The 24,829-nt window shown below is 32.2% G+C and overlaps 2 protein-coding genes across 2 annotated transcripts; one reads left to right on the top strand and one right to left on the bottom strand.

Annotated features, from left to right (window-relative positions):
• Window positions 1–13,106: 13,106 nt before the first annotated feature.
• LOC107023330 (haloalkane dehalogenase) lies at window positions 13,107–19,684 on the bottom strand. The gene is made up of 11 exons (XM_015223989.2): window positions 19,358–19,684; window positions 18,850–18,925; window positions 18,682–18,767; window positions 17,703–17,796; window positions 17,528–17,604; window positions 16,632–16,759; window positions 15,728–15,799; window positions 14,821–14,891; window positions 14,295–14,370; window positions 13,615–13,758; window positions 13,107–13,522 (listed from the first exon to the last, which is right to left on the bottom strand). The coding sequence occupies exons 1-11, from the start codon at window positions 19,637–19,639 to the stop codon at window positions 13,477–13,479; spliced, it is 1,152 nt and encodes a 383-aa protein (XP_015079475.1). The 5' UTR covers window positions 19,640–19,684; the 3' UTR covers window positions 13,107–13,476.
• Window positions 19,685–20,741: 1,057 nt separating this feature from the next.
• On the top strand, window positions 20,742–24,784 carry LOC107021178 (protein FAR1-RELATED SEQUENCE 8-like). The gene is made up of 2 exons (XM_015221786.2): window positions 20,742–20,893; window positions 22,090–24,784. Exon 2 carries the CDS (start codon window positions 22,404–22,406, stop codon window positions 24,630–24,632), a length of 2,229 nt encoding a protein of 742 aa, XP_015077272.1. The 5' UTR covers window positions 20,742–20,893; window positions 22,090–22,403; the 3' UTR covers window positions 24,633–24,784.
• The last annotated feature ends 45 nt before the right edge of the window (window positions 24,785–24,829 follow it).

Here is a 24,829-nt window from a genome sequence, read left to right as displayed (position 1 = left end):
CATTATCTTTCTATTCATTGTTAGGAAAATTTCTTATAATATAAATAGTGGTGGTCTTCATTTGATTTGAAACACAAAAAAAAAACACATAAGAGAAAACATAGAGTGAAAAAGTTAGTAAAAAATAGAGTTTTATTAGTTGAAGGGAGGTGTTCTTTTTTGTGGAGCTTTGAACTCAACTCTTGTCCAGAGTTGTTGAGTTATACTTTGTGAAGACTGTTGTATCCTGGAACAAGTCAAAGAGGACTACTGTTGGACCAGTGAAAATATTTGCTGCAGTGAGCTCAAATCTCTTTAAAAAGAGCGAGATATCCGCGCCTCAGCCTGAAGAGATTTTATTTCTTCATTTCATTTTCAGTTGTAATCTTATAATTTTTGTTATCTTGTAAGTTTTCACTAACAACTAAAAACATTTTACAATATATTTTTTCATCATATTGATACGAAAAACAAATGTGATGTATAGTGTTATATATATAGTTTTTGAATTAAAATTTTCTGTTTAAAATATTGAATTAGTGTTATCTAATATAACTTTGAAAATTAGTCAAATTGACTTTCGAAAAGCGCAACATGACAAATAAAAGTGGATGAATTAAAGTTATTAATTAAGGGTATTATAGGGGAAAAAAATTATCGTTTTTTGATTTGCCAAAATGAATAAATAATTAGAAACAACTAAAAAAGAAAAAGTGGGCAAATAATTAGATAAAAAGAGAGTAATTGTTCTAACTATACTTTTGTATCAAAGAACTATCTTAGGGGTCGTCGTTTAGTAGAGTGTATAAGAATAATATTAAATATAATATACTGGTAATGCTTGCATTGACAATGCATGTATTAGTTATAATTGCATTAGTAATACATAGATTATTTTAGTGAAGTGTGTAGTTTGATGCATAAAAAAATAATTTACAAAAATACCTTCCATTATTATGATAGAAAAGATGTTAAAAAAGTTTTGAGGGGCTTTAATCATGTTAATGCGTGCATTAAAACCATTGCATTGTTAATACCTAGAATTTAATGACATTAGCAATACACACATTATTACACAATAGAGTGTATAACGGTAACAAAGAATAGTTATATATAGGTTGAAAAAAAATACCAAATAAGGTACTAATAGAACACAAGGCTAATGCATGCATTATTTTTCCTAATACACTCTATCAAATGATTTTTTTAACTATACCTTTGTATCAAAGAACGATTTCTTCTTTATAGTAAATGGAATCTTGTATTAATTTTCTTAATTGACGTGAAAAAGCTAAAATCATAAATATTTTTCATAAATAAAAGTGAACGAAGATAATACAAGTTAGATGAGTATTTTCACTTATTAATTGTTGGGAAAATCCTTTAGGCCAGAAAATGTAGCCAAAATTTAGCCACAATGGTATTATCTATGCTAATTTTCTTTTATGAACACTTTTATCATAATTAATAAGGGTAATATCATAACTTTACTAGTTTCAAAAAAGAATCGAATTAAAACTTGAAAAATTTTCAAGTTTAAATGAGGGTATAATTTTTTTTTTTTATCTTTATTTAATTTATCAAAATAAACAAGTAAATTGGGAACAGCTAAATAAGGAAAATCCATAAAAACGAAGGGAATATATATTACGAACGAAAGTTACTATATTCAGATAAACTACATCTGAGAAAACTTAATTATGGTTTGGCGGAAGAATATGAGATAAAACTCATTATTAAAAAAACATTGAACTTGTAACTAATAAATTATTGATTTTCATCTCTTTATTTTTTGTTATTAGTTTGGGAGCCAACTATATTAAATGAAACCGAATTCAAATTAAATGCTGTACTGAGAATTTAAAGCAGAATAGGAAAAATAGAGGGGAAAAAAAAATTTAGGCATTAAATAAAAGTTGACTATATCATTAAAAGAAGAAGTCATTAAAAATAAATAACTAACTCAGTCCATTAGTAACAAAACTGCACATATTTTGGCCAGGGATGTGCACAATATCTAGTTAGGTTTTATTTGATAGTGAAAGGCAACAAAAACATACAATAATTGTTGGGCTTTGTGGAGGCTTGTGAGCCGGCCCGACCCATTACTGAAACCCTAGGTTAACTATTTGGTTTTCCTATAAATATGATCCTTGTATTTGTAATTCAAAAGTAGCACAAGTGAAATAAAAATCCTCCTGTTACAGTCGTGGAGTAGGGAAACCGAACCACGTTAAATTCTTGTGTGTCCCGTTTGTGTTCCGTTTCTCTTTTCTCTAGATTATTTGTGTGTGTTGTGTGTTTAATTCCCAACAATTGGTATCAGAGCGAGGTTTCAACAACACTGTAACACAAATTGTGAGAAATTGTCACCTAGGGTTCTTGTGTGAAGAACTGTGTGCAGGAAGGAGTGTGCCGCCGCCGTTCGCAAGCTACAGCCGTGCAAGACGCCGTTAAGGGAATTGCCGAAGGTGTGTGCGATTTTTTTTGTGGTGCAATATTTCTGACGAAATTACCAAGATCTGAAATTAGTTGTACCGAGTATCTCATTTAGTCCTTTGAGATGACAGAAGATGGGAAGTTCCGAATTGAGAAGTTCGATGGTACAGATTTCAGTTGGTGGAAGATGCAGATTGAAGATTTGCTGGTTCAGAAAGATTTGGACGTAGTGTTGGGTGACAAGCAAGGAAAATTGTCTGATGCAGAGTGGGCAGTTTTGGATCGGAAAGCTATGTCAGTTATCCGACTCTCGTTGACCAAGAATGTTGCGTTCAACATTCTTAAGGAGAAGACAGCGAAAGGCATCTTGGAAGCCTTGTCTAACATGTACGAGAAGCCATCTGCAGCAAACAAAATTTTTCTGATTAGAGAGTTGGTGAACACAAAGATGAAGGAAGGCAGTTCAGTTACCGAGCACATCAACTCATTGAATTCGATCTTAGCCAGACTTTTGTCAGTTGGCATTAAGTTCGATGATGAAGTTCAAGCTTTACTACTGTTATCATCATTGCCTGACAGTTGGTCCGGAACGGTTACAGCAGTTGCCAGTTCAGTGGGACCTAATGGATTCACCTTTGAGAAGATTCGTGATCTCGTTCTTGGCGAGGATGTCAGAAGAAGGAGTTCTGGAGAATCATCAGGTGATATGCTAAACGTCGTCAGAGGCAGAGGAAATAACAGAGGTAGTGGGAGCAGGAACCGAAGAAGGAGTCAGTCAAAGGCTCGGGATGGCTCAGGTGTAACATGTTGGAACTGCAAGGAGGTGGGGCATTTCAGGAATCAATGCCAGAAAGACAAACAAGTCAACATTGCAGAAGACAGCGTCAACGAGGATTTGTTTATCTGTTGCGCGGAGAGCAATGTGGATTCCTGGGTCATGGATTCTGGTGCTTCTTTTCACGCTACCCACAGCAGTGAAGCATTGCAGAATCTGGTTATTGGAGACTTTGGAAAGGTAAGGCTTGCAGACGATAGAGCTCTTGATGTTACGGGCATGGGTGACATGGTGCTGAAGACGCCAGTCGGTTTCTGGACCTTGAAGGATGTCAGAGTTGTTCCAAGCTTGACGAAAAGTTTGATTTCTGTTAGGCAGTTGGATGAACAGGGACATCATGTGAAGTTCGGAAATGGGCAGTGGAAGGTCGTGAGGGGCAATCTTGTCATGGCTCGTGGAACAAAAAGAGGATCGTTGTATATTGTCGGATTACCGTCTGAGGGAGTGACCGTCCCAGTTCAGAAGAAAAACAAAGTCCGGTTCACAGAATCTCGTGGGCAGAAGAAGGTTGTCTTTGCAAGAAAGAAACCCAGAGCCACAGGTCAGATTCAGGATGAACGAGCAAGGAAAGGTTCAGGAAGACCAGTCAGAGGCGTTTGTGGCAGTGGGAGCACCGGCCGTGCTTCAGCCAAGGCTCCTAGAAGACAGTGGGTCAAGAGAACCAGTATTCCAGCTGTTGATACGTCTCCAGAAAATTTCTTGCTGAGTATGGAGAGTGTTTGTTCTCAGGGAGTTCTAGGATCCGGCAGTTCGTGTCTCAAGTGGGAGCCGGTAGGGACCGAGGACGAGTCAAGGGCAGTTTCAGCCGTGACTGATGTGTTGAAGCTTCGGGGAGCTTCAACGGGCCTTTCAGTTGACTGATGAGAAGGCCGCTGTAGCAGGAGAGAGTTGAAAAAGATTACTAGACATACAAGTGTTCTAAGTGGATGGCAGTTGAAATTCTTCAAGCCTCCAAGTGGGAGATTGTTGGGCTTTGTGGAGGCTTGTGAGCCGGCCCGACCCATTACTGAAACCCTAGGTTAACTATTTGGTTTTCCTATAAATATGATCCTTGTATTTGTAATTCAAAAGTAGCACAAGTGAAATAAAAATCCTCCTGTTACAGTCGTGGAGTAGGGAAACCGAACCACGTTAAATTCTTGTGTGTCCCGTTTGTGTTCCGTTTCTCTTTTCTCTAGATTATTTGTGTGTGTTGTGTGTTTAATTCCCAACAATAATGTCTATGAACTTAAGAAAAAAATGATCGACGGAATTGTATGTTAAAATTGATATACATATATACATACATACATATATACATATATATATATATATATATATATATATATGAAGTCCAACGAGAATTGTGGTGGATCGGATTGATAAGTATTTGGTCATTCTTAACGAGAGATTTAGAGTTTGAGTTTTTCTGAATATTGAATCTCCTTTGTTAAATATTTTATCCCAACGTAAAATTTCTAGAGCAAAAACAAATTTAGTCAACGAAATTGAATTAAGTAGCTTTTTAATATTAATATTTGGTAATATCGAAGTAGTGTTGTGTTGCATTTCGTTTTGTTCGTTGGATATTATCTACCTAATTACTCACATTAGTGATTATAATTTCCCTAATAAATTCTTTAACCATTGGCTCATTATTCGTCAATTATTCTACCTTATAATGTCTTGTGTATCTCATGTAACATCTAGGTCATAATTCTCATATTTAACTATCCAACATATTAAGTACATGATAGTTAGTAGAAAAGAAAGTTTTACTTCATGAGTGTTTCTTTATGGAGCATAGCACTCAATTTTTATCCAAAATTTGGTGATCATATAGTGTTATTTGATTGTTGTATTCTGAAGGAAGGCTGAAGGGGACAAGTTAAAAAAATGACTATTGGACTGATAAAGATTTATCGTAGTAAATTTGAATGTCTAAAGAGAGAGATATATTTATGCCCAAATAGATAAAGAAAATATAATGTTAATTTCATTTGAAGTTTATTAAATGGAAATAAGCAAATAACTGTCAGTTGTCTGATTTATCCACACTTATATATTAGTAGTGAATATAATAACCAAATACGTCTCTCTCTATATATATTGTATGCCTTTTCATCTTTAATTGAATTTTTTAAAAACATCTAAAAAAAGGTTAAAAATTACATAAACTGAAAATCTAATACCTAACCCCACAACATAAAAAAAATTTAAATTTTCTTCTGTCACTTGGTTGGAAGATTTACTTTTTCTTGAAAAGTAACCAATTTTTATTAAAAAAAGGATGAAATATTATTTTGTCAATAAGAGATTCTTCGTTGACGTAATGAATTAGTTGCATATAGGGAAACGGAGCAAAATAAATTCAAAACAAAAATAATACCGTTCGATATATTAAGCTCATAATATATGAGAGATTTGGGGAAAAAATTAAATTATAAGAAATTTATTGGACCTGTATATTTTGATAAGAGAATAATTACACGGCTCTAAGGAAAAAATGAAAAAATGTAAATACTTTATATCTACTAGATATCCCAAGATTTAATTATATATTCTCTTTATTATTTTTATTTTGTTATTTAAAAAAAATTCATAAAAAAGTTAGTAATAATTAATATAAGTACTAGTATTCGTATTCGCGCGTGTTGTATGAATATTTTAAATGTCATAATTTTATAAAATTTATTATTCACTTGAATTAAGTTTTATCATGAATCCCCGTTTGACTTTTTAAATTTCATATATTTGAAACTATACGAAAAATACTACAAATCAATATAATTAATGATTTTAAAAAAATATTTTTATAATAATTTTAATTTCAATTTAGATATGTTTCTTGTAGGTCCAAAACCTGTGTTGACAGTAGAAAATTCTCTGTAATTGACCTTTATATGATCTGATATTATTCCTCCGTTCAAAATTGTTTTTTATGTTGCGCTTTGGAAAAGTTAATTTGATTAATTTTTAAAGTTAAATTAGATCATATTAATTCAATATTTTAAAAAAATAAATTAGATATTCTAAAACTATATGAAAAGTACTATTCATTACAATTTTTTGCATTTTAATATGATGAAAAAATATATAATAAAATATTAGTTAAAATTTTAATAATTTAACTCTAAAAATAGAAAATAAGATAAATAACTCTATGTTATGTTGTATAAAAATAACACAACATAACGGCCGATTGAATGTTTCACTTTATTAAATGTAGGTGTATTCTTGATTACTCTGTTTAATTGCTATCAAATGATAATTAATTGATTGTGATTTGTGTAGCTGTGAATTAATTTTCTTTATTATTAGGCAGCCAATAAATATTTCTCTTTAAATGGTGGTGCCTAAATTACGAGTAATTTCTTTTTTAAGAATTCGTCAGAAAATTTTAAAAATTATAATATTTTTTTATTTTAAAATTAGCTACACTTTCTTTTTTATTTTTAGTTAAAGATATTAAAATTAAAATGATAAAAATATTTTAAAAAGTAAATAACATAGAAAAACATTATTCTGGCCACTTCCTTCTTTTTTTTTTTTTAGAGTAAATACGCTCTCTTTCATTTCATAGTTATTTGTCCATAATGAATAAAATATGTTTGTGCTATAATATTCACGAATATTAGTATTTTTTCTAAAATATAATTTGTGGAGTTACTTTTTCTGTCCAATTTTATCTGTGCAGAATATAATAAATTTAATATTTTGAAAAGTGATCAAAAAATAATTATAGTTTATGATAAGTAAAAAATTAGAAATTAATTGATAAATTATTTCTTGATTTTCTAATTTAGATAAGTGAAAATAGATATCAATTTTTAATATATTGAACTTGTAAAATAGATCCGTAGTTAATGTTGAAGGTACAATAACAAAAAAAAATCTTTTATATTCTAAATATTAGAGTTAATTTCTTTTGTATTTACTTAAGTAATTAATAATTATAATACTTTAATTAATAAACATCTAAAACAAAATAAGTATAATAATTAAATAATTCCGTTTATCATTTAATTCCAGTAATATAACTTATTGCCAAAATCAAACCGTTCCCTAGAGGTTAAATATGTATAACTGAAAATCTAATGTCAACCCCACAAAATAAAAAATACAATTTTCTACCGTCACTGTGTTGAAGAGATCTTTCTTTTTTCTTATTAATAATATAAAATATAGCCATTTTTATTTATTAAATTAAAGAAAGATGAAATGTTTTTTTCTTTTTGTCGAAGAGATCTTCGTTGACGTAATGGATTGGTTTCATCAATTAATTTAAGTGGAGAAAAAAAGGGGCAGAGCATTGCAACTCTGTGATTTAATCCGATATTGAAATTTTAATTAAATTTAAATTGTTCAGATCGATTTGAAAGTTAATGTTTTTAAGAAAATTTTTATTATATCTAAGACTCGATTCCAAGAATTCTAATTAAAGGTGAACCATTCTTACTAATGCACCACAAATCATGTCGATAATGACTAGTATAAGTATTTACCACAATATTTATTTATTTTGCTATTTTTTTATACTCATATTAATTAATATATATTCTTAGTTCTTGAAAAAATAATTTTTTTAAAAAAATTAATAGTGATGATAAAATAAAAATGATAGTTTATATTTTTCTTAATATGATCAAACTGACATATGAAATAATTTATTTATAAAAAAATTATTAAATAAGTAAATTGAAAAAGGGAAAATGCTCTGAAAATATCATAATTTTGGTCGAAATTGTTATTAGTAGGATATCAAATTTTATAGAGGACATTTTACGCTGCACTTTTTAATAGTAAATTTAAAGGTTTATATGTGCCTACATGAACTCATTACCATTTATAATTAAAAAATATTCATGATGTCCACGTGAACACATATATATCTTTAAAAAAACACTATTAAATAGTTCAAGGATAAAATGTCTTTTCTAAAATTTGATTTTCTTATAACAATTTTGATCATAATTCAGATATATTTAAAACCTTTTTTTCCATTAAAAACTATACGAGAAATATCATGAATCAATCCAATTAATGATTTAAAAAATTTCTTTGAGAAAATGTAATTATTTTTCTCTATTGAACTCCCCAAATAATAGAGGAGGTATTATGTTTCTTATTAAGTCCCTAATCTATGTTTTTTGTACGAAATTATCTCTAATAGGCATGATCTGATAATATATTATATATATGTAGGACAAAAAAATAGCATAACATAATAAACCACCGCCCATGAATTTTTCACTTTATTAGAGGTAGGTCTATAATATATTCTTGAATAATTAGTGTATTTAATTACATTAGCAAATAATAGATCATGTGATAAGCGGCAATTATAGAATAATAGACTATGCATAGATGTTACTTTTTCATATAATTTTACTTTAGTCATATTTTAAAAGAAATTATGTGTTTTTGATTATTATATTTTTATTTATTTAAAATATTAATTGTCTTCAATAAAATATTTTCTTTCCTCTTCAATAAATAATAAAATAGTTTATTAAACAATCACAATATATATGTATATATGTGCTCTTCACTTAGCTTTTTTTATGCTAATTAGTCCTACTTGAAATGAGAAAATTTTTCCTTAATTCTATTTAAATTTTTTTTGAATAAAAATTATTTTAAATTATCTATGCTTAATAAAGATGAAAAGTAAAATGATCCTAAGAGAGTAATTAGAGCTGGAAGAAATAATTGTTTTTTTTTGAAAAAAAAATGATCTCACCTCTCTTTAATTATAATTAATTAAAATAAAAGATAGCGTTGGGCAGATCAATTATATTACTGTGAATAAGCCAATGAATAATTCTCTTTAAATGGCCCCTTGAAACTTGTAAATATGTATTGGGAAGATATGATTTTGCCATCAAATGGTGGTGCCTTAATTACGAGCCATCGCCCCTCTCCCCTCTAATTTCTTTTCTATCGAGTAATTATTTTCACGTGAATTTTGTTTAATTTTTTATTTTTTTAATTGTCGTGATTTCTGATCTAGCTAATAATTTAGTATATTCAGTATAATTGTTGTGGTGTTATAAAGTACGTGAAAATTTTTACTCATCCAAATCAAATATTTTCTTCGTCTGGTATTATTTGTCGTAATTTCTAGTTTTAGAGTTAAACTATAAAAACTTTGACTAACATTTTAAGATATATTTTTTTATCATATTAATATGCAAAAAATTGTAATTTATAGTACTTTTCACAGTTTTAAAATATCTATTTTTTTATTTAAAATTAATTAATTTAATCTAATTTAACTTTAAAAATTAGTAAAATTAATTTTTAAAAAGCGTAATATGATAAACAAATTCGAATGAAGAGAGTCAGGAGGTTTTTAGATTTGCTCAATCTTTTCAGGAAGGACCGAAGGAGAAAACATATTTTATATTGAAACAAAAAATAATTAAATTCTATTTTTTACAAATAATTCTATTTTGTGTGGATTTAAAATGAATTAGAATTCAAAAACTCCAAGACAGTAAGTCAGACCATTATGCGTTTGTGAGGATTGGAACTTACTAGACAAATAATTTCACTATCTTAGAATCGTTAAAGATTTAAGGAACAATAAATAAGATGAGTATAACGTAACTTATTCAATGTTTTGAAAAGTGCTTTAGAAATTTATAGTGAATCTCTTAATTTTTTAAATTGAATGAGTAAAAATGATAATCTATTTTTAACACAGTTATTAATAATCGCTAACAAATGAATTAATAAATAATATTAAAGGAAAATAGGGAAAAAAACGTACAAAGAACAATGTTTCTCTCTCAAGTATATGCCGATGAGGTAGAATACAAAAACTTATTTTTTTAATATTATAAACGAACAAAAAAGAAGGAAAGAAATATTTAAATAGGACTAATATAACTAGAGCTTAATTCAGTGATATTATTTTTTCCGCCATCCATTGGATAATTACATGCACAAAACCTTAATTAATTCTTGAAATATGTAATTTTTGTGTTTACTTCTTATTTTAAGGAATATATATCGGCATATAAGGATCTTTATTTCTTTTTTCAAATTTGATGGTTGGTAGAAGTACATAGAATAAATTCCATGTTTATGAACTTTTTTGAAGTGTATAGATCGTACGTATATATTTTCAGTTATACTTTAAAGCTATATAAATTTCTATGGTCAATTTTTTAGTATGTGTGTATCCTTAAAGTTAATAGCTGCACATGTAACTTCTTCTCAATAATTTATTTAATTTTTTACACAAAATTTGCAAACTCACCCATTTCTTAGTGTCCTAAAACAATTCTTTCGAGAGTAACTTTCGCAAATAGCCATTATATATGATAAATATAATTATGTTTCATAAGTATAGTTTACAGATTGTAGCTATATTTTAAGTTGCCTCTATAATTCACATGTTTGTATAATTCAATTATTTTTGTATCTACATGAAATAATGCATTTGTACAATTACAACCATTAGAGGTGTAAACAGTTATACAAATTATATTACACAAATTTTGGATTATATAAAAATTACAAATTATATCATACAAATTCTGAATTACACAAACGTGCGAATTATATAAAACTAAAAACTTGAGCTGCATAATTATAGCGAATAGTACGTCGCGAATTGTAAGTAAGACAAACTTTAACTATGTTAAGTAATTATCCTAATATGTTTACTTATGCGCGTAATTTTTCCTTCTTTCAATATCGCTCCCACCGAACCCTAGGAGTCATCTCTATCTTCTTCTTCTTAGATTTTTCTAATGTTATCTTTTGTAGTACCAAATTAAGAAAAGAGATGGTCATCATTTATCAATTCTCAAAATCCAATTATGACCTAAATTATTCAAGAAAAAGATGACGATAAAATAACAAATTCCTCTTCTAATATTTTTTAATTAATATCGATCATATACTTTTATTCATAAATAAATCTGTACCAAAAAGAATACAAGCCCGTCTAACAAAAAAATTGATCCAACCCAAAACACAGAACCCAACATAGCTCATTATAATTCTACTATTATAATGAGATTTGAATCAGTAACTTGCAAAACTCACCCATCTTACGTAATTACCCATCTATGACCTAATTATAACCCAAACATTATTTCTTGGTGACCTAAAATAATTTTTTAAGAGGAACTTTCGCAAATAGCCATTATATATGATAAATATAATTATGCTCCATAGCTATAATTTTTCATTTTTATATAAAAAAATATCTCATGAAATCATCATGAAATCGCATGTTTAAACGCTGATTCTATCTCAAGATTCTATATCGTGATATGATATCGTATGACCAAAAACCTACTAAGTATAAAATATGAGATTTTTTAACCAAAAAAATAAAGAAGATATTATTATTTCGAATATTCAAGAAGATACTTATTGTTACCTTTTTCATATGCTTAGAATCAAAGTCTCAATTTAAAGAATATGCGTCAGTCAAGCTAGGAAAAGATTCTTAGTTTTTTTTTTGTATCTTTTATTAAAGTACAAAACGGAATTTGTCATGAAATATACTGTGAAATTAACTTTTATACCAAGACAATATATAAAAAATAATTACACCATCAATCATGTCATCTTAAATGTAATTAAATACCACTTATTCATAATTAGGTCAGTAACATGTTACGTCGAACTAAATATTACTGATTATTATTCAAACATGGTGACTAGAAGAAGAAAATAAAGGGAGGGGTGGCTGGTGGGAGGTCGGTGTTGAATTGGTAACGATCGATCGTGATGTTTATTATATGATAAGTTATTGCGATTTTCTTTTTATCCGCATCAGAAAAATCTAATACAATTAATATCAGTTTTGTAAGACGCGATTTTTTTTTTGACTAATGCTGACAATACAAGCTCTAACCATAGAAAGCAACTAGATGAAAAGATCGAGCCCCAAATGAACAGGCTGAACCCAGGCAAAATAGGAATAACAAATAAAGGGAAGTACGTAACTTGCACATGGTCAACTGCAAGTTATGAATTATGATATTTCACTAAATTTTAAGTTCTATCTCAATCGAACACCTTTAACTTTTAATAAAATGTTTAAATTAGATAATTTAAATTTAAATTTTAAAAGGAAAAAATTGTGTGTTTTTATTTATTTACTAGATTGCTAGTTAAGTTAACTATATAAAATATATCTTCTTATACATGTTATCAAGTAGAAAATGCGTAAGACATTTCGGCTTTTCAAGGTGAACGTATATAAACAAATGAAAACACCAGCGCACAAAAAAATATATATTCAAAACTGGAAATGTCTGATTGGAATACATTATTAGAATGCAAAGTGTTAAATTGAAATAAACTTAGTTTAAGTGCGTAAATAAAACAATCTGACAAATTTCAGGAGCTAGTCGTGTATTAAACCTTATTATTTTTATATTGTTACCTTTGTCAAAAAAACCTTATTATTTTGTACTGCTTTTGTGTGGATATAAATTAACAACCTAAAGAGCTACAATATGTATACACATATATTACATTGATATGCCCTTTAGAAATTTTTGACAATTTCTATTTTGCCCTTCATGGACTCCCACATTTAGGCGAATTTGGAATTTAGAGTATTACAGCGAGTTTGGAATGTATATGATCTTACAATATGTATACACTTTAGAATATCCATGTACATATATTACATTGTTTTAAACACAAGTAGATATAGTTTATCTCCCAGAACTCACCTAAAATCCAGAATTTGTAATATGTACCCTCACTTTTGGGGTCTTAACTTTTTGTATGTAATAGGATCGGCTAGAATTTTGTAAGACGTTTCAAATTTTATGACTATGGATGACAATAATGTTCTAGCGCAAATAGTTTCAATGTGAATGTTGGAAGAGTTTCCTTGAGGCAGAATTAGTTCTCATCCTTTAAAGTGTATTGTGTAAAAACTTTACATTACTTAAATATCAACTATAATTACACTAGTACAGAAACTTTTTTGGACATGGACTTCAATTCCATGTACTTTGAAAGAGAAAGGAGAAGAGGGATGTCCTGGGATGGGGAGCACAAGTTCACTCATTACTTGTTGCCGTTATATACGATTGCATTTACATTTCAACTATTTTTGTGTTTGGACATGATCATAATAATTCCTCTATGCTTTTCAAGATAGAGAAAAGAGGGAACCTTAGCAAGCCTTATCATATGAACACTGCTGCAAGTGGGATGACATCAGGAATGGTTGAGAATCCACGGTTGAAGGTTGTGCATCAAACTCGGAAAAACATTCTAAGAGCATCGACTACTTTCTCAGGCCTGCCAAAAAGAATGCAGCATTGACTCGTGAAAAATTCTTTTAGTTACATGACACTAATATCCATACAAGTGGAAAGGTTAAAATCTATTACCAATCCTCTTGAGGCATATGGCCAGCACCTTCAATCAGCTTAAGCTCGACAGATCGAGGATTTGCCTTCTGAAATTCCTCCGCAATTGATTGTGGGAGATACTTATCTGATATTCCCCAAGCAACTAAAATTGGTTTATCCCAGCTGAAAGTAACCAATCGAGTTTCCATATTACCCAGAATGAAGAAAAATCAACGTCAGTAGCAGTTAGAACTTCGTTATATTTGAAATAGTCAAGAATTCTGGTCAGAGTCATATGCTGGATATGATCTACTACAGGAAGGAACAAGACATACAAATGGAATTAATAGTTCAACTACATCTAATATTGTGTAATCGTATTTGCATCAAGCAACTGTGCAACATCCAGTAGCTCTTGAAGTAAGGTGGGCTTTTGCAATTCACTTCTTCGTATGAAGAGATTTAGTGACATTGAAAGTGAAGAGATGTAGCTAACATAGTTTATGACATCTAGTATGCTTAAATGTAGTGAAAGCACAACAGAGCTAGGGAACTTTTTTCTGAAGAAGGAGAATCAAATTGTATCACTGCACAATTTAATCCGATACAAGGATTAAGCTTTGTTGCTTGATATGAGGAATAAACCTGAGATACAGAACTGTTTTAACACAAACTTTATGCAACAGGCATAACTAAGGAAAATGGAATAGATTGTATACCTTCCAGCTGCAAAACCAGATGATATTTGACTTGCAGTCTCACTGAAGTTAGCTCTCTTTGCAGCTTCCAGCAAAGCTGAAAGTTTAAAGTACACAGTTCTCAGATTCGGGATTAGTCAGTAAAACATGATTAGAAGTTTTGATGATTTTCATGTTTCTTGTTTTTTAATCTCAAGTTCATAAACAATAAGCTTTGCTTCAACAATCTTAAGACTTTTAAAACTAAGACTTGGTGTTCTCTAAGTAGTACATAATCACTTTGTTTCATTCTTCACTTGAGTTTCTTTTTGATAGCCGTCAAAGAAAGGCGTTCATATAGCATTTAGCGCATAAATGTAACTTCTATGCCTTAGAATATGGTAAAGCTTTCACAAATGACAATAGACCATGTGTATTGCCGCTAAGTACTGCTAGATGATTAAGCATCATAAACAAATAACTACATTTGAATGAAAGAGAATAAGAGCATCTACAGCTATATCTGCTTTTTTTTGCAAAGTAGTAGAATAAGATGCAGATAACAAACCAAATCCAGGTCCACTGCTTGACAAATATGGTAGTCGGTACACATCAGCCTTCTCCAGCTTTAAGACATAGCTGTCATGATAACATTTTGTTACATAAGGAAGTTGTAGGAAATGAGTAAGATTAAGTGGAGGGAAGTAAATTTCGACTGCATTAAAATATGGGAACTTATCATGCCATAGTTTACAAAGTATTTGTTTTCACCCAATTGTATTCACATGGAAATTTGGTCTAGTCAATGTTAGCAAATTCAAACTTCTTTTTTGTTCCCTTTCTAGGTCATAAATTGGTGTGAATATTCAGGGTACTACTGCATTCTTTAACTTCCAAGTTAATCAACTCATGCCAATTCTCAAAATCCATAATCCATAGTGATAAAAAATGCAAGAATAATGTGAGATGCTCAGTTCTGAAAAGATGTTAGCTGTTTGAAGATAAATGTCATAAATATATGATGTGAACATGATAGAGGCTTTTCTTTTGCATAACTGTCCACGTCGGCTAAAAGTACAAAAGAGCAACATGGAAGGGTGAGGGAGATGGCGTTGAGAACAGCCACAAGGTACCAGGTTTTTGTTTCCTTTTGCTAAAGGAGAACACAGGCAATAGCTTTGTAGAATGTAGTCAGTCACAGGAATTGGGGAGTGCATAGCCAAACTTTTTATTTAGCAAGGCCATTAACATGATGATAATGAGCATCAGATGGAAATACTATTGCAAGTTCAGAAAGAGAATCTTGAGGATTCAGCGTACTCTTGTTTTAAAATAACTCTTACACGATCTTAATAATTTCTGGTCTAAATACATGGCAGAGTATAGCAACTAATTTAAAATCAATCAAAGCAATAAAAATCATATAGTTGTAATTAAAATTTTCTCAAATTTAAAGATGCATTATGGATACCTACGCGCTACCTGCTTCAATAAAGCGCTCAGCCATTACTGCATTCTGGCAAGTAAATTCACCGAAGAAGGGAATTCTAATGCATAAACAAAGAAGAGAAGTTCAATTAGAAAACAGTGAAGTGATAGTTCAGTTTGAAAAGCAAGGAGTTAAATGAATACTGAACATCTCAAAAGCAACAAAGCAAATTTTTGTTCATAAACAGAAGAACAAATAACAAGAATAATTGCTCTATGAATGTTGATTAGCAGTCGCAACAAATTCATGGCAACCTTTAGGAAATTGTGTCTCAACAACAATCTGAAGGAAATGAGAATCCCGGAGGAGGAAATTTGGACGCACATAATACATGTGCCTTGTAAAGATATAACACTTGGACCTAACTCAACCCCAAAAGCTAGCTCATGAGGGGAGGTTTGTCCAAGTCCATATAAGGAGACCAAATTTCCATCCCTCTACCAATGTGGGACTTCTTAACACTCTCCCGCACGTCCAGACCTCAACTGGAGCGTGAACACTTCTAAATGGGGGCCCAACATCGGTGAACAACAATATTGGGATGGGCCTGGCACAGATACCAATATGGAAAATGTGCCTAACTCAACCCCAAAAGCGAGCTCCTGAGGGGAGGTTTGTCCAAGTCCATATAAGGAGACCAATTCCCATCCCTCTACCGATGTGGGACTTCTTAACACCCCTTAAGCAAAGTGAAGCCCCTAAGTTATCATACTGTAATCTGGTGAAAGACGAAAATTACTAATGAAACAAAAAAGAATAGAAGGCTTCCAGTTACGATTTGAAAACCATAATATGTGAAAAAGAGCAGTTAATGTTCTTCTAGCAACTGTCAAGAGCAGTCAATTTACTATGAGATGCAAGCAGTTGTTTAACTACACAAAAAGTGAAACCTGAGCTGCTGAAAAAGTCCAGGAATAGGTGAAGAAACTGTCAATGGAGTGTTAAGAATCGCAAGCTTCAATATTTTGCTGGGATTTTTCAAGGTCCAAGTCAATCCATATGAACCCACAAGAAACCCCTACAAATATATTATCACATTAAAGATAGCTGAGAAAAAATCCCCAAAAAATGCTTCTATTATAAGAAATCAATAAATTATAAAACCATCTACAACTGCGAGAAGCCTAAAATTAACAAGGAATATCTGCATTAATATAGCTCGTAAAGTGCAAGAAAGATGATTATATTCAAGATTTTGAACTAAATACTTGGTGCTTCATTAGGGCAATAATTGGCAGTCTACATAGAACGGCTGTTTTTTTAGGCTGTCATACCCGCACCAAAAACTTCATTAACACAACACTTCAACAAAATTTTCCTGTCTGTCACATGTCCTTTATTTTGAACATGTCATATTAGTACTTGTTTAGTATCACTTCAATTCATGAATTGCGAAAATAACAGATATGAAGTGCCTATTAATTAATTCACATTTCATTTCAATTTTATATCTCCTTAGAAAAATCAGACTGGACTTCCTTAATAACAAAAAGATAAAGTTTCTTTGTCAATTTCAACTGTAATATGCAAGAACTGATATTATGTAACCTTTCGTAATAGAGGCATGTAGCTAATCCTGTATGCTACATAGAATGAGAAATTACAAAGAGAAATCTACGAGAAAAAGAAAATTTCTTCCTTGTTCAACCAAAATCTACTACATTCACTATTGTTCATAATCATCAGTGCCAATAGTTAGCCAGCAAACATATACTTTCATCTGGTAGACTGAAAATTGATATGTAAATAAAATTTTCAATCTTAGCTTGGTTAACGTCATTCAGACCTGAACTACAAGGAAAAATGGAGATGTCACCCCCAGGACTTCAAGTAACTTCTCAAACTCTTCATGGAACTCTTTCTCTGCCAGTAAAATTGTTTAGAACTTCATAATATTGCCTGGTTAAAAAAGCAATATTCGGATAAAGTAACTGAAGTTTACAGTGAGAAGGCCTCGATACCAGTGTAGTCGAAACCGTAACCAGGTTGTGGCTTGTCACTGAATCCAAATCCGATCCAGTCTGGTGCAAAGCAGTGGAACCCAGCATCTGACAGCTAGCCACAGAGAAAAAGCCTCTTGTTGAATGATAGGGACAAACAGTATCAAGAAGACAAAAAGATTGGGAGATTTTTGAAACAGATAAAAAAGAAGAGCGAGTTATATGGCGACGCCGACAAGAAAAATTCCTCCTACTTCTAACCAGGATCACACATTAAAACAGCGACAAAATCAATAACATTACTAAATCATCTTATGTACATTCTTTTCAAGAAGAGATTCTTTTCAAATATCATACCACCTGCCTTTTGAACAGTCGGTTCGTCACGTATCTATTTTAAGAGCAACCCTATAGATTTCTTGATCTTGCAGAGAGGCACCTCTGAAATTCAAAATAATAATTGAAAACTACTCAACTACATTCGTCCCATTTCATAAGACACTATATAAGATGGATTCATGAAGTTCATTTGACTTATACGTGAGTATAAATTATGGAAGAAGAAAATATTACCGTAATAGCTAGTTTGAGTATAGAAATTTAAAATTGAATACTTTGATGATTCTAGGGGAAGATTGTCTCAAAATAGAAATATTAAGGGAATGAGTGAAATGTTATTGTGGTAAAGAGAAGAACATGTAAAAGTTTAAAATTTGAATACTTAAATGAATTTAAATTCTCTTGAAAGTTGTGAAAATTTACCACAATGAAATGGTATCAGACAATTTTAAACATGCTAGAGTAGAAAGAATGTCATTTAGTAGAGATGCACGAAACGCTAAGTAAAAGAAATATAATAGCAAATTAACACTTTGACGAAAATGTAAATGGAAATAGTCATGGCAGTAAAAGACCAAGGTACTGAATTTTGACTTCCTTCCTACAGGATCCAAAATTTTCCAAGTCTGAAGGTCATAAAATCTAAAATCAGTTGTAGAACCTGAGACATAACAACTCGATAGCTGTATGATTGTGTTGGAGCTCCATGGAGAAAGACAATTGTCCCGCGTCTGCTTTCAGGTGATCCTGCAAGAACCGAACTTGAGCCTTTTGAAGTCGTTAAAGTACAACAAGATCAATTCAACCAGAATGCAAATAAAAAACTCGCCTGTTTCTCTCACAAACCACCTAAATTTTCCTGATTTGACATATGATCCGTACTCCTTTCCTTTGTCTTCAGTTCTCTACAACAATATCACTAAGTCACTACAATGATTTTAGAATATGAAAGAATTTCAAGCTGGAAATAGTAATCTAACACGAACGCACAACTGAAAGACTTCAGCTAGCTGCATACTGTCAATGTCCTTACTGCAACACCTCACAAATATTACGCTCTAAGCAACTAAAGATACAACTAAGCAAATAAAAGTATTCCATCTCCAACAATTTTAACCTGTAAGAGAAGACAGCTCACAAAATTCTAAGTCTCAGATCATTTCTCACCGACAAAATTTCACGTGCTTCAGAGCGAGGAAAAAGGAACTCCTCAGAGCAAATTTAATTCATAATTCGATGAATGAATGTTACTCTACAGCATTCCGTTAACAAATTCAACGAACTATAAACTTGAAAATCAAGTAAAAAAAAATAGTAAGGAGAAGAAATTGAGTTACGTAAAGCATTTGGCCGACGTTTCCGTCCTCTGCAGGACTCTCAGGCATCTGAATTGCGCTTCGGCTGGACGGATTGTCAGTGACAAAACCGAACGGGTTAAATGCGGGTTTATTATCGTCTTTCTCCGAAGAAGCTCTGGTGAGAACCGGAAGTGCCGGTCCGGTTCTGCTTCTGTTTGTCCATAGCCTTGGGAATTGGCCGGTGAATTCAGCCGACGGCGAAGAAGTGGAAGCTATAAAGTATAAAGTAGACGGAGAAGGAGAGAGAAGAGAGAGCGCCATCTCTCCCGTGTGTGTGATGAGTGGAGGGAGTTTGAATCCATCGAACACCACTAGCTTTTTATTGATTCTAAATTTCTAATATTCTTTAAAGCGTGAAAAAATAAGTGGATAAATCTGAAATGCAAATTAATTCCAAACAAATATTTTTTTGTCCAAATAGTCCCTTTCATTGTGGTCCTCAATTTTTACTACTATAACTTTTTTAACATCCTCTCAATTATTTTGATTTCGCTTTTGGTATTATATATAAGGGAATTCGTTGAGTTTTGGGTATTTTCTCAAATCGGTACATAATATACCTACAATATAGGCGGGTATAATATATAAAGTGTATTTGTCTAAAAGCATTTTATTTAAAAGTTTGTTTTCGTTTTTTCAATGAAATTTAGGTGTGAATTTCGATTCTTCGATTCAGTTTTATTTAACTATGATTTAATTTTTTGATTTTAGAAAAGTATGCACCGTAGTGCGTATACCAATTCAAATTAATTCGGTTCGATTCGGCTTTTGCTACTTTGGCTCGATTTTGCTTGGTCTTTTTGAATCAATTTTTCTATATAAATGAAAAATAAAATGAGGACAAACTCAAAGTAGATAGAACACTTATTGTGCTAACTAAAAGATTATAATTCTTTGTCAAGAACATTGTACCTCCAACAATTTCTCAAGAAAAAAAAGACTAAGATTGGTTCCTTTATATAACGTACATTAATAAAATTATGTTTTGGAAACTAATATTTGAAGTTAACTATCGAATTGTACATTTATTGCTACTTTAATTTGTTTATGAATCACTATTTTTATTTTTTTAAAATAAAAGTTTGATCTTTGGTGCATTGAAGTTCTGAAACCCTTACACCGAATCAATGAATCGAACTTTTGAAAAAATAACACCAACACCAAATTGAAATTGATTCTTTGATTTTTCAATTTTTCGATATTAAAATTAGTTATTAATAAAATGTCATTCAATTATATTAATTTGCAATTTTCATTTTCTTGAAGGGGCAAACCGAAATCCATTCTTTGGTTTCGGTTTTCCGGTATTGAAATTAATTATCACTAAAAAGTTAATTCTTTGCAATTTTTGTTTTCATGAAGTGACAATTTTGCCCCTAACTCTGGGTTTAGTCATTCCAGGCGTTTGAAAGGCTGCATCAGTCTATCGCCGCTGCTGTCGCTGCCAATTGGGTTCTCCACCGCCGTTATTGGTCTTCTTCTCCGGCGAGTTCTCCCTCTCTCTCTAGGGGAAAGGTGAGTCCAAGGCAGTGGAATATCTTGTTCCACAGTCTCTCTTCTCCAATTTTCAGTGCACCGTCTATCAGTTCATTATATTTGTTTCTGTTTTTTTTTTGTTTTGTTTGATTCAGTTTGTAAGCTTTTAGTTTTATATGGATTTTTCTGGTTATTGTCATTACTGAATAACAAAATTCGGTAGTCTTTGTCTTTGCGATTGTGGTTGACTGTATTTTTGAGATGAAACCTATTAAAAGGAATCAGCTTTTTCTAAATAGGACTCGTTAAATCTTCTGAGTAAATTTTTTTTTCTTAGTTTAGCATTACTCATTGGGATATTGAAGCTCTTTACTTACTTCTAGAATTGTGTGTATGAGTTGGATGAGTGGCCTTTTCTCATATTGATTCGGGGATAATAAGAGTGTAATCATGTCGATAAAAATCTCATCCTCATTTGGAATCGAGCGTGTGAGTAGGTTTACTGGACTTGTGATCCCCGCCATTTGTCCTCTCAACTGTCACTGAATGGATTTCAAGACACATTTTTTTGTCCTTAGTCTCTGACCTTTAGTTGCCTTATTGAGCATTTAGGGAGGAGGTTGAAACATGCTCGAACAGGTTCTACAAATTAATAGGCCCTTAAGGTCTATATTGCGTAAAATTATTAATATAGTAGTGACTAATAGAGCCAGTAAATTAACTCGTCTTGCTTTACTATTTTGGTTTGCAATAAATAAGGAAGAATTTATGAGCTAATAGCATATACCTATCAAGCCACAGTATAAGATTATTTGTTGAATAAAATCCAGAGTTTCAAGGTTTACCATGTATGTACTTCTAAAATTACAGCATTGTAATCTCTTTACTGTTGATTTGGTGTTCACAGTTTTATTTGCATTTACTATCTAGGATCAGAAACAATTTTGGAATTGGCTTATTTAATATATCTATTTTCAATAAGTAATAAACATACATAAAGATATTGGGGTGGCTTACATGAATTCTTTCTTGCTTAAAGCAAATGGTGACATATACTTGACACTTGAACATCTTATCTTTTTCTCGTTTATTACTTTCTGACTTTCGACAAATTTTCTTTCCACGTGTAGAGTATGAGTTAGAGATGGGCACCTTTGTTTTGTTAGCTGGATTTGTCGAACTGATCTGATCACAAATACTTGCCTTTATTTATATATTTTTCATCTTCTCGACAGGTAATTCTTGCTTAGGGATAGATTAAGCTTGGTAGTTTGGGAAAGCAGGAGATACAACAGTGACTTTCCAAGCTAGATTACGCTTCATCAGAAAGAAGGATACTCTGAGAAGTGTAAGTTCTTAGCTTCTTCCATGACATCTAGATGTTATGAAGAAAGAATCGGTCTCAAGACTCATTGAAATGCAAAGTTCAAGATTTCAAGTCAAAGGAATAGATCTGTTCCACGTGAAAAGCTGGATAGAGTTCTTGATACATGTATCTCATTGTTGCTGACCTTTTGCCATTCATCTTGCCCTACTTGAAAGGCTTCAGATGGAGGAAGGCATGGGAACCAGTGAACAACTTCCTGTGGATGAGGGAAGTGATAATGAGGCTGCCAGTGAGGAAGTCTTTGATATTACATGCAATGGCATTGAGAGCGATGGTGACCAAGTGCTAAACATTGAGGCCAATGAGCTTGGAACTACTGCTGGGCAAATTCTTGAGTTTGAAAGCCATGAAGCTGAGAAAAACTGTGAGCATGTGCTTAATTTTGAAAGCGGTGTCCCAAGGGACAATAGTCATCGGTTATCTGAGTTTCATAGTAATGGCCTTGAGGATCCAAGATGTGGTGATACAGCAATTAATGATGGTCACACTGGTTCATCCCTGGGAAAGTCTTATCCCCCTCCGGTTGTCGGCATGGAATTTGAATCTTACGAGGATGCTTATAATTATTACAACTGCTATGCTAAGGAGCTTGGTTTTGCCATCAGGGTAAAGTCTTCATGGACAAAACGCAACAGTAAAGAGAAGCGCGGTGCTGTTCTCTGTTGCAATTGTGAGGGTTTCAAGACAATGAAAGAAGCAAATAGCCGAAGAAAAGAAACAAGGACAGGTTGCTTAGCGATGGTAAGGTTGAGATTGGTGGAGTCCAATAGATGGAGGGTGGATGAGGTTAAGCTTGAACATAACCATCTCTTTGATCCTGAAAGGGTGCAAAACTCCAAGTCACACAAAAAGATGGATGCAGGGGTTAAAAGGAAGTTAGAGCCAGCAGTTGATGTGGAAGTGCGAACAATTAAGTTGTACAGAACTCCCGCTGTTGAGACATCAGGCGAGGGAAGCTCAGATGAGAGAGCAGTCAGCAGCCAGATTGATGGGTCCACACATTTAAAACTCAAAGAAGGTGATTCCCAAGTCATATACAACTTCTTCTGTCGGGTGCAGCTTACGAAGCCAAACTTTTTCTACATTATGGATTTTAATGATGAAGGGTATCTAAAGAATGTGTTTTGGATTGATTCCAGATCAAGAGCGGCATATGCTTATTTTGGTGATGTGGTTGTGGTCGACACAACATGCTTGTCAAAAAAATATGACATCCCGCTTCTAGCATTCTTTGGACTAAACCACCATACGGAGACTCTTTTGTTGGGCTGTAGTTTGCTTGCTGATGAAAGTTTTGAGACATATGTTTGGTTACTGAGAGCATGGCTATCTTGTATGTCAGGACGCCCTCCACAAACTATCATCACAGATCACTGCAAAGCCTTGCAAAATGCAATATCTGAGGTATTTCCCCGGGCTAACCATAGGCTTAACTTGTCAATTATTTTGGACAGCATTGTCAATTCAGTAGGGGAAGTGGGGGAATCAGAAGTATTCCATGAGGTACTGTATAATACGGTGTATAGCTCTCTTAAAATTGATGAATTTGAAGTTGCATGGGAGGAGATGGCGCAGCGATTTGGATGTAGGGGCTATGGGTGGTTTCAAAGTTTGTATGAGGATCGAGAACGATGGGCTCCTATTTATATGAAAGATACATTTCTGGCTGGAATATCTATTGATCAGAATGGTGAGTTCATGTGTCCCTTCTTTGATGGATTTGTACATAAACAAACAAATTTGAGAGAATTTTTTGACATATATGATTTTGTACTGCAAAAGAATCATCAGAAGGAAGTTGTTTGTGATCTTGATTCAAAAGAATTTAGCCCCGTCCTGAGAACAAGGTGCAATTATGAGTTACAGCTCTCCAAATTGTATACTAAAGAAATATTTCTGAAGTTCCAAGAGGAGATGGTTTTGATGTCTAATTGTTCAGGTATAGCACAAATTCACACCAATGGACCCATCATCACATTTATGGTTAAAGAACGAGGGGTTCAAGGAGACATGAGTGATGCAAGAGATGTTGAAGTTACTTATGATAAAATAGGGGTAGAAGTTCGATGCATGTGCAGTTGTTTCAACTTCAAAGGCTATCTCTGCAGACATGCTTTATCAGTGCTCAACTACAATGGTATAGAGGAAATCCCAAATCATTATATATTGACTCGCTGGAGAAAGGATTTTAAACGCTTGTATGCACCAGAACTTGGCTCAAGCAACATAGATATTAGTAACCCTGTTCAACTGTTTGATCATTTGCACAGACGTGCCATGCAAGTAGTTGACGAAGGGATGGTTTCTCAACGTCACTTTATGGTTGCTTGGCAGGCGTTTAAGGAGTCCTTGAATAAAGTTCGTCTTGCAGCGGACAAACGTGTATCATAGTGAACTAAGTTGAGGTTTAACAATTTGTGTAGTTTCTGAACTTTCTTTTTGTACTATAATTTATCAACAGTTGTGTCCATACATCATTATGTATAGTGAGTGCATTACTGCATTTAAAGGCCTTGCTTATAGAGGAAGTTCGAGTTTTATTATTTCATGCTTTCAGCAACTAAATAAACTCAAGACAAAATTTAAAC

This window comes from Solanum pennellii, chromosome 6, assembly GCF_001406875.1.
Source record: "Solanum pennellii chromosome 6, SPENNV200".
Taxonomy (NCBI): Eukaryota; Viridiplantae; Streptophyta; class Magnoliopsida; order Solanales; family Solanaceae; genus Solanum; species Solanum pennellii.
The sequence above is the reverse complement of the archived record's forward strand: the minus strand, read 5'-3'. Positions and strand labels throughout refer to the sequence as shown.